The sequence below is a fragment of the Aquarana catesbeiana genome, linkage group LG10, assembly GCF_042186555.1.
Source record: "Aquarana catesbeiana isolate 2022-GZ linkage group LG10, ASM4218655v1, whole genome shotgun sequence".
NCBI lineage: Eukaryota > Metazoa > Chordata > Amphibia > Anura > Ranidae > Aquarana > Aquarana catesbeiana.
In genome coordinates, this window is record NC_133333.1 from 139,418,247 (window position 1) to 139,431,831 (window position 13,585).

General features: G+C 40.3%; 1 protein-coding gene across 1 annotated transcript in view; it reads left to right on the top strand.

Annotated features, from left to right (window-relative positions):
• The window catches only part of LOC141110925 (sulfotransferase 2B1-like), a 131,755-nt gene that overhangs the window by 56,930 nt on the left and 61,240 nt on the right, over window positions 1-13,585 (top strand). Inside the window, exons 4-6 of the mRNA XM_073602724.1 lie at window positions 3,237-3,363; window positions 5,372-5,466; window positions 9,379-9,559. Of these exons, the coding sequence (XP_073458825.1) occupies window positions 3,237-3,363; window positions 5,372-5,466; window positions 9,379-9,559 (403 nt within the window). The remainder of the gene's footprint in view (window positions 1-3,236; window positions 3,364-5,371; window positions 5,467-9,378; window positions 9,560-13,585) is intronic.

The following is a 13,585-nucleotide window of genomic DNA, read 5'->3' on the forward strand; positions in this document are numbered from 1 at the left end:
ACAGCGTTGGTAAATATCTATGGCTTTATTACTGAAGTCCTGATTTTTGGAACAATTCCTCCTGATCCGCAGGAATTGACCAGTTGGAAATCTGTTGATCAGGGAACTAGGATGGTGGCTTTGTGCCTGTAGGAGGGTGTATGCCACTGTCTCTTTTTGATTCTGGTAATGAATTTAGTTCCTTCAATAGAGATTTGTAAGTCTAGGAAAGGCAGTGTCTTCTCATGATGGGAGTAGATAAGTTTGATATTTCCCTCATTAGCATTTAGTTCGTTCAGGAATTTCGCCAGTTGTTCAGTGGTACCACTCCACACCATGTGAAGGTCATCGATGTACCTCAGCCACATGTGGCAGTGGCTGAGGTACATCGGGGATCTATACCTGACCTCCTCTTCCCAAAAACACAGATGAAGGCATGTGTAAGTTGGAGCCTATGGTGCTCCCATGTAAGTACCCCTTAGTTGTTAATAACTAGTACCTAAAAACTGGAAGAAATTATGGGATAACATGAAGGTGGGGGTATTCCTCTTCCAGGAAATAGGATACTGTTTTAAGCCTCAATCATGGGGGATATATGTGTATAGTGTTTCTACATCTATACCCACTAATAGGGCTCCAGTAGGCACCGTGAGATTCAGGAGTTTAAGTAGGACATCACTGGTATCTTTAACAAAGGTGGGAAGATGGTTAACCATTTCCTTAATTAGTGAATCCACATATTTCCCTATATTTTTTCAAGCAGACCCTTAATCGCATACACAATCGATCTTCCGGGGGGCTTTTGTAAAGATTTGTGTACTTTAGGAATAATATAAAAAATTAGAATATTATAATCTCCTACTAGCAGGTACTCAGCTTATTATTTATAGATCAATCCTGTTTCTAACCCTAGGTTTAATTTAGAATTTAATGCATCCAAAAGTGCGGGAAATGGGTATCCCATGAGACTTCTATAGGTGGTAGTATCCCTGAGTTGACTCAAGACTTCCATGTCATACATAGACTCACCCAGGAGAACCAAATTACCACCCTTATTGATCTTCTTTATTACTAGGTTTGGGGCTTCGTCTAATTCTTTAAGGGCTTTACATTCCTCTATTGATAAATTATCAATACAACACCAGTTCCAATTGACCTTTTCTAGATCTATTTGGACTAAGTCAAGGAAGAGGCTCAGCCATTTATGCTTAGAGAGAGATGGCATTTTAGTAGACCGGATACGAATACTAGAAGGTTGTCTAACCGGTTCAATATGTTCTTCATCCATTTCGCTATCTATGTTCTCATCCAGGAAAGGGAAATTAGATTATTCAGAGCGTCTTTGTCCCCCTCATCCAATGTTTTCTCCAGATTGGGGCCCAAAGTAGAGTCCCTCCTTTCATGCCAAAAACGAAAAAGTTTTGCAAAAACATATTTAGGTCTACAAAGACTTCAAATTCATTTATTGAAGATGTTGGGGAGAAGGATAGCCCTCTTTGTAATAACTGGATGTGATGCTCATTCAACTGAAAATCAGACAAGTTTACCACCTTCATATTATGTATTACAGGCTCCTTAGTTTCATTATCTAATATTTCCTCCGATTTCTTTGTCGAGTACTTCTCTAATTTCCATTTACCTCTATTCCTTTTCCTTTTTCGTCCATTAAATCGTGTCCTCCTTCTTTTCCCTTGTGTTTTTTGGTCATTATAGTTTATGGCTTCGGGCTGGTCTCTTTTATCTCTACTCCTTCTAATAAAGTAACTGATTTTTCTGCATTATCATTTTCACTGTCTGACGACGACTGTGTTTGTTTAAAGGGAGTACGTGCTCTCAACCTAAAATGCCTATATCTACTTTGGCTTCTCTCCTAGTCTAATACATTTTGTTTGAATTTTTCTTGTTTTGTAATTCTTAGGTTCTTTTGAATTCTTTCTATTTATTTTTTCAGGAATTCATTATGCCTCTCGAAATCTTGGTCTTCCTTTAATCCCTTGGCACCAATAGTAAGCCTCATATATGCTTACTGTTGGTGCCAAGGGATTAAAGATGGTGGTGTGGAGGAGGGGGGTCGGCCATTCATTTAGCAGTTTAGCTCTTGGCGGGTGGGCCTTTACGCCGAGCGCCTGCATATATGTGGCCCTGTGTAAACAACTTACCATGCTGAGAGTGTCTAGCTGGCTGGGATCCTGATGCAAACTTGTGACCGGGAGCTTTCTGATCATGTGACCATAGTGACAGCCAATCACAGCGGTCACATAACTGAATGCCTGCCTCCTGGCTTTTAGAACTCTAATGCCCCGTACACACGGTCGGACTTTGTTCGGACATTCCGACAACAAAATCCTAGGATTTTTTCTGACAGATGTTGGCAAACTTGTCTTGCATACACACGGTCACACAAAGTTGTCGGAAAATCCGATCGTTCTGAACGTGGTGACGTAAAACACGTACGTCGGGACTATAAACGGGGCAGTGGCCAATAGCTTTCATCTCTTTATTTATTCTGAGCATGCGTGGCACTTTGTCCGTCGGATTTGTGTACACACGATCAGAATTTCCGACAACGGATTTTGTTGTCGGAAAATTTTATATCCTGCTCTCAAACTTTGTGTGTCGGAAAATCCGATGGAAAATGTGTGATGGAGCCTACACATGGTCGGAGTTTCCGACAACAAGGTCCTATCACACATTTTCCGTCGGAAAATCCGACCGTGTGTACGGGGCATTAAAGGGCCAGGAGGAGGTCGGCGGGAAGGGGATTAAATTCAAACACGTGTGCATATGCGTTACTAAGCTGCAATCGTGCGGTGTTAGGGACACATGCTTGACAGATTTATGCGCATGCACACTAACGCTGCCAGGCAGTAATGCTGACTGGCAAGCTGGCAGCATTTGTGCACATGCGCAGATGTCCTGGTGCATGTGCGCATATGTGTGTCAAGTTTCTGCCAGTACCTGGATACCTGTCATGTATAAGGGCATGTGCGCTGGGATTTGTGTGCGTGTGCAAAAATACTGCCAGCATACTGTTTGGCAAAAGCCCTGAAGTGCTTCTGCCAAAAAGATAAGGTGTAAAATAGAATACAATTTTTTAGCTTTTCTGTAAGAGGGGGCAGATAATAGTAAGTAAGTTTAGTTCCCCTTTATTTTTATTTTTTAATATCTGCCTTAAAAGCCAGCTTTGTAGCACAGACAAATGAAAACAGAGCACCTTTGATTGCTAAAATATCTGGAATTCTTTTGGTTCTTTTCAGATTATATATACAATGCGGAATCCAAAGGACATAATTGTTTCTTTATTCCACTTCACCAAGATTCTTTACATTTTCAAGGAATCTGAGAATTTTCAACAACTGATAGAGGACTTTGTGAAAGGGAATGGTGAGTTTATGACGCAAAAGAATACACAATACAACACAATACAAAGAATTTACAAAAATTTGAAGTAAAAGACAGGTGCAGGAAAAAAAAACATTTAAACCACTAAGTTATTCCTTTATATATTGTGTGATTGTGTGTCAGCTAAGCTTGTGTAATTATGTGAATGAGCTGACTCTTACTTCACCCTGTATATGGTACTGCAATACCAGATTTCATCCTAACCCGAGCTTGGTTTTTATACTAATATGTCACATTGCAGAAATTCAGGTTTGCAATGGAAGCTAATGTACAGTGGGAGGTGGGGTGTGGGTGGTTGGGGGGCGAACTTGAAGAAGGGAGAGATCGCCAGCTGGATGGCACCAGTGTTGCCAGTGTGACTGGGTTGCCCATAGAGCAGGCAGGAGTGGGTGCTTTGACAGATTAGGTGGCCACATACTCTGAATCTTTTACATGATAATGTCAGGAGGTGCTCATCTAAGTGCAGATTTATTGAATCCTAAAACAGACCTATCATTAAAGAAGTATTGAACCTAAAAACAAAAGCTTTATTTTCACCCGTTGATCTGGCCAGTAAGGCTACTATTTTTCAACTCCCTTTAATGGACCAAGATATCCAGCAAAAGCAGCAGTTAGAAGGATGACACAAACTATATAACACAGACAGGGATTCTTACAACGGTCAGCTTTTATTAATTTTTGTAAAATCCTTATGCCAAAAGAAATAAAAACCTGTTGCTGTAACTAGTTCAAAAGTCTGTTAGTTAAAGAGGTTGTAAACCCTATAAAGAAAAAAGTTCCTCCACCCCAAACTCGCTCATCCATGTCTTTATGGACCTTGCTTTGTGCACTGGTCCAAATCATTTGGTGGAGGGGGGATTATAGTGTGGAGTTCTTTTTCAGGGGTTGGGCTTGGCCCCTTAGTTCCAGTGAAGGGAATTCTTAAGGCATCAGCATACCAAGACATTTTGGACAATTTTATGCTCCCAACTTTGTTGGGAACAGTTTGGGGATGGCCCCTTCCTGTTCCAGCATTACTGCACACCAGTGCATAAAGCAAGGTCTATAAAGACATGGATGAGCGAGTTTGGGGTGGAGGAACTTGACTGGCCTGCACAGAGTCCTGACCCCAACCCGATAGAGCACCTTTGGGATAAATTAGAGCGTAAGCCAGGTCTTCTCGCCCAACATCAGTGCCTGACCTCACAAATGCGCTTCTGGATAAATGGTCAAACATTCCCATAGACACACTCCAAAAACTTGTGGACAGCCTTCCCAGAAGAGTTGAAGCTGTTATAGCTGCAAAGGGAGGACTTACTCAATATTAAACTCTACGGACTAAGACTGGGATGTCATTAAAGTTCATGTGTGTGTAAAGGCAGGCATACCAATACTTTTGACAATATAGTGTATGTATGAATAATCCTAAAATTTACCATAAGGGGCTTAATACTGTACTAGTGGAAGGTACTTGGGGAGTGCTAAAAGTCCATGGGTTAGGGGGGCAAACTACTTGTCTTGCCCCGGGCGCTTACAACCCACGCTATGCCACTGCCAATTCCCATATCCATACATTTGAGGTGGATGGGGGAATGCTCCCCGCTGTGCTATTGTATTCTTACAGCGGGGAGACTCCCCTGCTATCAGAATACACAGAAAGGGCTGCCGCCACGTATGGCAGGCAGCTGCTGATCTAGTGGCTTCTATCCAACAGGGTGATTTAATAGAAGCCAATTAATGGATCAACTTTTGTTAAACTGCAATGACCTCACATGGATTGAAATTTGTCTGGTCCCTGCTGAAACGGCTGAATTTTGAATCATCTACGGCACCCTTTAGTGATTTGACAACATCAAAAGGAACCAGAAAAAAAGATTTGTTACATCCACTTAAGCCTACTCTACAGTATTTCCAACTATAATTTCTTGATTTAACAAAGGTGCATATTATTATTTATATATGCTATCATGTTGCAACTTTATTGACTAATAAGTTCTATTCATTTTTCCAGCTCTCTATGGGTCTTGGTTTGACCATGTCAAAGGCTGGATGCAAATGAAGGACGACAGCAGATTCTTCTTTATTGCATATGAGGAGCTTTTACAGGTATGGAAAGGCAAGGAAATGAATTGAACATACACTCATTCCTCCTGAACTGAAACAAATAAGCTAATGATATGAAAAAGCACTTCTGAGCCCTTGTTAGGATACAGTTTCACCAACTTGCAAAATTGCAGGTAAAAGTACAGGACAAACAAGTACATTACATTTTTTGCAGCATTTTCAATTCCATAAATGCTTTTTCATTCACTTGCAATGTGCCTCTGATTTTGCTACAAAATATTACTATTCAAGGAAGAGTTAACACACCTACTGTACTCTGATGGGTACATCTACTGTAATTACTCTCTGTGCTGGCATAACATCTCCACACCTCTCTAGACCTCCCCACACAAACTTTTATGAGATATCTTGATTGCTCAGATACTGCTGACCAGTAACTCTCCTGTTCCAGCAATTAGCTCCCCTGCGCAAATTCACACAGCAAAGTTCTATTTGGAGTCCATTCTAGGATCTAATTTTAACTGAAGCCCTGATAAAGGAAAATTTCTCTGACCCCCAATGTGTGGTGGCTATTTTTTTAGCACAAAATAATAAATACATTTTAACTTTGATTTTTTAACTATATGACATTAATATTTACCCAAACTAGGTTGTATATAAAGTCCAGTATTGGTAACAATCATGCAGGACACCAAATGTTAAAATTCTAAGGATTAAAATAATCATATTTTGTTTTATTGTAGCCTGAAATTAAGACAGAAACAGTTTTTGTTTTATCCAGCTGTAGTTCTACTTATGCTTATAGCATCCAAGTGAAAGATATAACACCAACTTACAAGAAAATAAATATAAAATAAAAACCAGAATCAGTTGAAAAAGGCATCACACCCCTCCTAAAAATGACTTGTAAACTCCATCAGGTGTAGCTAATCACCTTCTCAAATGCACACAAAGCCATTTGACTTTCTGTCAACTGTGATCAGCTGTAGTCATTTTGATTAGCTCAGTGTGAAAAGAGCTTTCCTGGAGTATTTCAGTTCCTGATAGTGCAACTGAAGCAAACAATCAACTATGGGTGACAAAGCACTCTCTGGGATAAAGTTGTGGATAGGCACAAGTCAGGCAATGGACAAAAAAATGGATGGACAAAAAAAAGTAAAAGGCTTTGTCAATTCCTAGAATGAGTGACGTCTATTATTAGGCAGTGGAAGGTATTTGGTACAACACAGACCCTCCCTGCATCAGGACGTTGCTCCAAACTGGATGAAAGGGCCAGGAGGAAACTGGTCAGAGAGGCTACCAAGAGGCCTACAGGAACTCTGAAGCAGTTGCAGGAATTTATGACAAAGAGTGGTCATTGTGTGACAACAATATCACAACTTCTCTACAAATGTGGCTTGATGGGAGGGTTGCAAGAAAAAAGCCACTCCTCAAGAAAGACCACATGCAGACATGACTGAGCTTTGCCAAAACGCAACTTGAAGATTCTGAGGCCACATGGAAAAGGGTGTTATGGTCAGATGAGACTAAAATTGAATTATTTGGCCTCAACACCAAACAATATGTCTGGCAGAAATCCAGTACAGCTCACCATCCAAATAACATTCCTACAGTAAAGCATGGAGGTGGTAATATCCTGTTATGGGGGTGTTTCTCTGCAGCAGGGACTGGAACAATTGTCAGGATAGAAGTAAAATGGATGGGGCAAAATACCATCAAAATCTTAAGGAAAAGCTATTGCCCTCTCCTAGAAAGCTGCCAATGGGAAGGTTTACCTTCCAACATGACAATGACCCAAAGCACACAAAAATTACCACACAGTGGTTAAAGGATACAAAGGTGAATGTCCTTGTATGGCCTAGTGAGAGCCCAGACTTAAACCCCTTTTAAAATATGTGGAATACCTTGAAGACTGCAGTCCACAAATGGTCACCATCAAATTTAAGTGAACTTGAGCAGTTCTTCAAAAAAGGGTGGGCAATTATTGCAAAGTCTAGATGTGCAAAGTTAGTAGAGACATATCCCAACAGACTAAAGGCTGTAATTAAAGCAAAATGCCGTTTAACAAAATACTGACACAAGGAGATGATCCTTTTTCCAACTCAGTGATTCTGTTTTTAATATATTTTTTATTTTTTTATGACGTGTTGGTGTTAAATCTTTCACTTGGATATTATGAGGTGTAATGAGTAAATACAGCTGGATAAAACAAAAACTGTGTCTGTCTTAATTTCAGGCTGCAAAGCAACACAATTTGATTAATTTAAAGGGAGTGATTCTTTTCTATACCCACTGTAACCCCTAATAATGAACTACTCTTATTTGCTCCTTGTTGATCCCTTAACCACTTGCCGACTTTCACACGTGATTTACTTCGGCAGAATGGCACGGGCAGGCAAAATGGCGTATCTGTACGTCTCTTTGAATTTGCCACCTAGCGGTGTGCACCACGGGAGTGTGCCCGCGGGTCCCGCAAACTCGATGTTCGCCAGTGGCCTGCGATCGCAGCGAGGAGAGGCAGAACGGGGCGATGCCTATGTAAACAAGGCATTTCCCTGTTCTGCCTAGCAACATGACAGGGAACTACTGCTCCCTGTCATCGGGATCATTGATCTCTGTCATGTTGTAGTGAGCCCATCCTCCCTACAGTTAGAACACACCTAGGGAGCACACTTAATCCCTTGATTGCCCCCTAGTGTTCAACCCCTTCCCTGACAGTGTAATTTATACAGTAATCAGTGGCTATTTGTAGCTCTGATCGCTGTATAAATGTCAATGGTCCCAAAATAGTGTCAAAAGTGTCTGATCTGTCCACCATAATGTCGCAGTCCCGATAAAAATCGCAGATCGCCATTACTAGTAAAAAAAAAAAAATAATAATAAAAATGCCATAAATCTATCCCCTATTTTGTAGACGCTATAACTTTTGCTCAAACCAATTAATATACACTTATTGTGATTTTTTTTTTACCAAAAATATGTAGAAGAATACATATCAGCCTAAACTGTGGAAGAAATTTGTTTTTCTATATATTTTTTGGGGATATTTATTACAGCAAAAAGTTGAAAATATTGCTTTTTTTCAAAATTGTCAGTCTTTTTTTGTGTATAGCACAAAAAATAAAAACCACAGAGGTGATCAAATACCACCAAAAGAAAGTTCTATTTGTGGGAGAAAAGGACATCAATTTTGTTTGGGTACAAAGTTCGACGACCGCGCAATTGTCAGCTAAAGCGATGCAGTGCCAAATCGCAAAAAATGCTCTGGTCAGGAAGGGGGTAAATCCTTCCGGGGCTGAAGTGGTTAAATATACATTTGACAAGGTTTTGTTAAATCTGTTCAATAGGTTTAAAAATACCTGTTGATCCTGCCCAAAATCTAGAGCAGGGTTTCTCAACCAGGGTTCCATGGAACCCAAGGGTTCCTTCTGAGTTTGCTAGGAGTTCTTTGAGCAATGAGCAGTTTCTGCCTCTCACATAAGTTCCCACTGACACCATTGATCTTTTTAGCTATCTGTAAGGGGGTAAAATTCTTCCCAATGACCACAAGTATAAGGAGCATTCTTCCCACTGACCTTCACAATAATGTTTAATGGGTTTTAGATATAGTTATTTTTAGCAGGGGTTCCCTGAGACCGGAGAGTTATTTCAAAGGTTCCTCCATGTTGAAGAGAAAAGCTGAATTAGAGCTTTCCTGCTGTGTCCTGTCCCCTCCAAGGGGTTATCTCAAGCAGTGTTAGCAGCCTTGCTGTGGTTACCTCTCACCGTGTTATAGATATAAGCAGAGAAGAAGGTGTTCTGTAGTCTAAACACACTTGCTATCCCAGGGTCACAACACTACTTCTTCATAGATACAGTACAATGAATGAGCATTGTCATTCTGCATTATACTGATTACAATATTACTGTATACTATTGATGCAAATAGAAGTTACACTGAAACCTTATTTTTAGGACCCTCGTGGAAGTGTGGTGAAGCTCTGTAAGTTCCTAGGAAAGCAGTTGGATGATGCTCAGATTGACTCCGTTGTAAAGCATTCATCTTTCAGCAGCATGAAGGAAAACAAGATGTCTAACTGGACTCAATTAACATCTGACATTTTAGATCACACAAAAGGCTCCTTTTTACGTAAAGGTATGTGGGTAGAATTCCAAGTGATATTCACTTACTTGCAAAGAAAGTAAAAAGAACCTGAAGCCTAAATAGTTTTTTGTTTTGTTTTATAGAGCATAGGGATTCATTAGATCCCCTGTAGTAATTCCTGTCCTGGAAACACAAAAGGAAAGGAGATAAAGTCTCTTCAAATTAGGGGACTTTACCTCTTAGGGCTCATTCACACCAGCAAGCACACGTTATGGTCTGTATAACTGCTGGTGTGTGTTGTGTAGGGGAGGTGCAATGCGTTGTTATGCATCACAATGCTTACATGTTTTATTTTTTACTTTATTTAAAGGTAACGAAAAAACAATTAATGCATGCAACTCGTTGTGGCACGCTGACATGCTGCATTTTTAAACAATGCATCCCAAAGCACATGTATGGTGTGTAAAAGGCCCATGTGTTGAGCCTGCATTGATCAGTGTGAATCAATGTACCTGTTGTGAACAAGCCCTTAGACAGTTGTCACCATAATGGTTGTCTCTAGTAAAAGGTTTTTCTTGTATTCCTGTTCTGGGGGTGACAGTAAAATTCTGGCGTCCCCATCACTTTCTGCTCAATTGAAAGCAGTCACTAGGACTAAGGCCCGGTTCACACTGGTGCGATGCCAGCCATCGCATGTGATTTGCACCATATTGCTGTGCAGATCACATGCGATGTCTGTGCGATGCGATTTCAGCCATACACACTGTAGGGCTAAAATCGCATTGCACTGCACCAAAATGGTGTAGGACCCTTTTTTTGGTCCGCACTGGAATCGGATCGCATGGGTGTTCACAAGATAACAGCAAATTTAACAAACCTGCTCCCCATTCACACCGGAGACCTTAACACTGATGAGTCACAGGACACCGGGGAGGGAAAATGGCTAATTGGGCCCAATTTGGACATTTTCACTTAGGGGTGTGCTCACTTTTGTTGCCAGCGGTTTAGATATTAATGGCTGTGTGTTGAGTTTTTTTGAGGGGACAGCAAATTTACACTGTTATACAAGCTGTACACTCATTACTTTACATTGTAGCAAAGTGTCATTTCTTCAGTGTTGTCACATGAAAAGATATAATAAAATATTTACAAAAATGTGAGGGGTGTACTCACTTTTGTGAGATACTGTATATATATATATATATATATATATATACATACATACACTCTGTATCCAGTGTAGCCTATAACTACAGTACATTCTGTGTACTGTTTCCTGTTTCTAATACACTTCAGGCGGTGTATTAATAATATATATATATATATATATATATATTATTATATATATATCCTCTATATATATATATATATATATATATATATATATATATGTATATATATATCATTATTATATTCTATCCCAACGCACCTTCAGTGTCACTTACAATTCTACTTCCTCCACTCCTCTTCCCTTCTCTGTCGGGGTCCCCCAAGGTTCTGTTCTTGGACCTCTTTTGTTTTCAATCTACACCTCTTCCCTGGTTCAGCTGATAGCCTCTCACGGCTTTCAATATCATTTCTACGCTGGCGACACACAAATCTATCTCTCCACCCCTCAACTCACTCCATCAGTCTCCTCACTCATCACTAACTTACTAACCGACATATCTGTATGGATGTCACACCACTTCCTCAAACTCAACTTGTCCAAAACCGAGCTTATAATATTTCCTCCCCCACGTGCCTCTTCCCCTGACTTGTCTGTCAAGAGCAATGGCACAACCATCCACCCGTCCCCACATGTCAGGGTGCTAGGTGTTATCCTAGATTCTGAACTCTCCTTTCGGCCCCACATCCAATCACTTTCCAAAGCTTGCCGCCTCAACCTCCTCAACATCTCTAAACTACGTCCCTTTCTAACCAATGAAACCACAAAGCTCCTGATTCACTCCCTGGTTATCTCTCACCTTGACTACTGCAACTCCCTCCTCATTGGCTTACCTTACATAGACTATCCCCCCTTCAGTCCATCATGAATGCTGCTGCCAGACTCACCCACCTTACAAACCGCTCTGTGTCTGCTACCCCTCTCTGCCAATCCCTCCATTGGCTGCCACTCGCCCAACGAATTAAATTCAAAATACTAACAATAAGTTACAAAGCCATCCAAACTCTGCACCCAGCTACATCACTAGCCTAGTCTCAAAATACCAACCTAATCGCCCTTTCCATTCCTCCCAAGACCTCCTGCTCTCTAGTTCCCTCATCACCTCCTCCCATATCTGCCTCCAGGACTTCTCCCGAGCCTCGCCCATCCTCTGGAATTCCCTACCCCAATCTGTCAGACTGTCTCCAAATTTATCCACTTTTAGGCGATCCCTGAAAACTTTCCTCTTCAGAGAAGCCTATCCTGCCTCCATCTAACAACTGCACTATTTTCTCCATTATCTCATCCCCCACAGCTATTACCCTTTTGTATAACTTGACCCTCCCTCCTAGATTGTAAGCTCTAATGAGCAGGGCCCTCTGATTCCTCCTGTATTGAATCGTAGTGTACTTGTACTGTCTGCCCTAATGTTGTAAAGCTCTGCGTAAACTGTTGGCGCTATATAAATCCTGTATAATAATAATAATTATATATATATATATATATATATATATATATATATATATATACCGTCTAAGATAAGATATATATATATATATATATATATATATATATATATATATATATATATATATATATATATATATACACACATATACTCTGCATTCAGTGTAGCCTATACTGTATCTACAGTGCATTCGGTGGTGTACTGTTTCTAATACACTTCAAGCAGTCTACACAGTATCTAATACAGTGTGTACAGTTTCTACTACACTTCTGGTGGTGTACACAGTATACAATACAGTGCAGCCATTGTACAGTTTCTAATGCAGTGTAGGCGGTGTACACAGTATCTAATACAGTGTGTACAGTTTCTACTACACTTCTGGTGGTGTACACAGTATACAATACAGTGCATCCATTGTACAGTTTCTAATACAGTGCAGGCGGTGTACACAGTATCTAATACAGTGTGTACAGTTTCTACTACACTTCTGGTGGTGTACACAGTATATCAGTTGTCATCAACCCTGACCTCAGGGCCCACTAACAGGCCAGGTTTTATGTATTACCTTGGGGAGATGCAGATTACAATACTGCAATCACTGAGCAGCAAATGATATCACCTGTGATGTATTTCAGTTATCTTGCAAACCTGGCCTGTTAGTGGGCCTTGGACAGGGTTGATGACCACTGCAGTATATAATACAGTGCAGCCTTTGTACGGTTGCTAATACAGTGCAGGCAGTGTACACAGTGCCTAATACAGTGTGTACAGTTTCTAATACACATCAGGCAGTGTATTAATATATATATATATATATATATATATATATATATATATATATATATATATATATATATATATATATACCCTGTTTCCCTGAAAATAAGACCTAGCGTGATTGTCGGTGATGGCTGCAATATAAGCCCTACCGCCCAAATAAGCCCTACCCTGTTTCCCCGAAAATAAGCCCTACCCTGAAAAGAATACCTACAAGGACTTTAACTAGGGCTTATTTGGGGGGTAGGGCTTATATTGCAGCCATCACTGACAATCACGCTAGGTCTTATTTTCGGGGAAACAGGGTATATATATATATATATATATATATATATATATATATATAGTCTAGTATAGACCTATATATAATCTGCATTCAGTATAGCCTATATATACAGTGCATTCAATGGTGTATACTTTCTAATACACTTCAGGCGGTGTACACAGTATCTAATACAGTGTGTACAGTTTCTACTACACTTCTGGTTGTGTGCACAGAATACAATACAGTGCAGCCTTTGTACAGTTTTTAATACAGTGCAGGCACTGTACACAGTATCTGATACAGTGTGTACAGTTTCTACTACACTTCTGGCGGTGTATACAGTATATAATACAGTGCAGCTGTTGTACAGTTTCTAATACAGTGCAGGCGGTGTGCACAGTATCTAATACAGTGTGTACA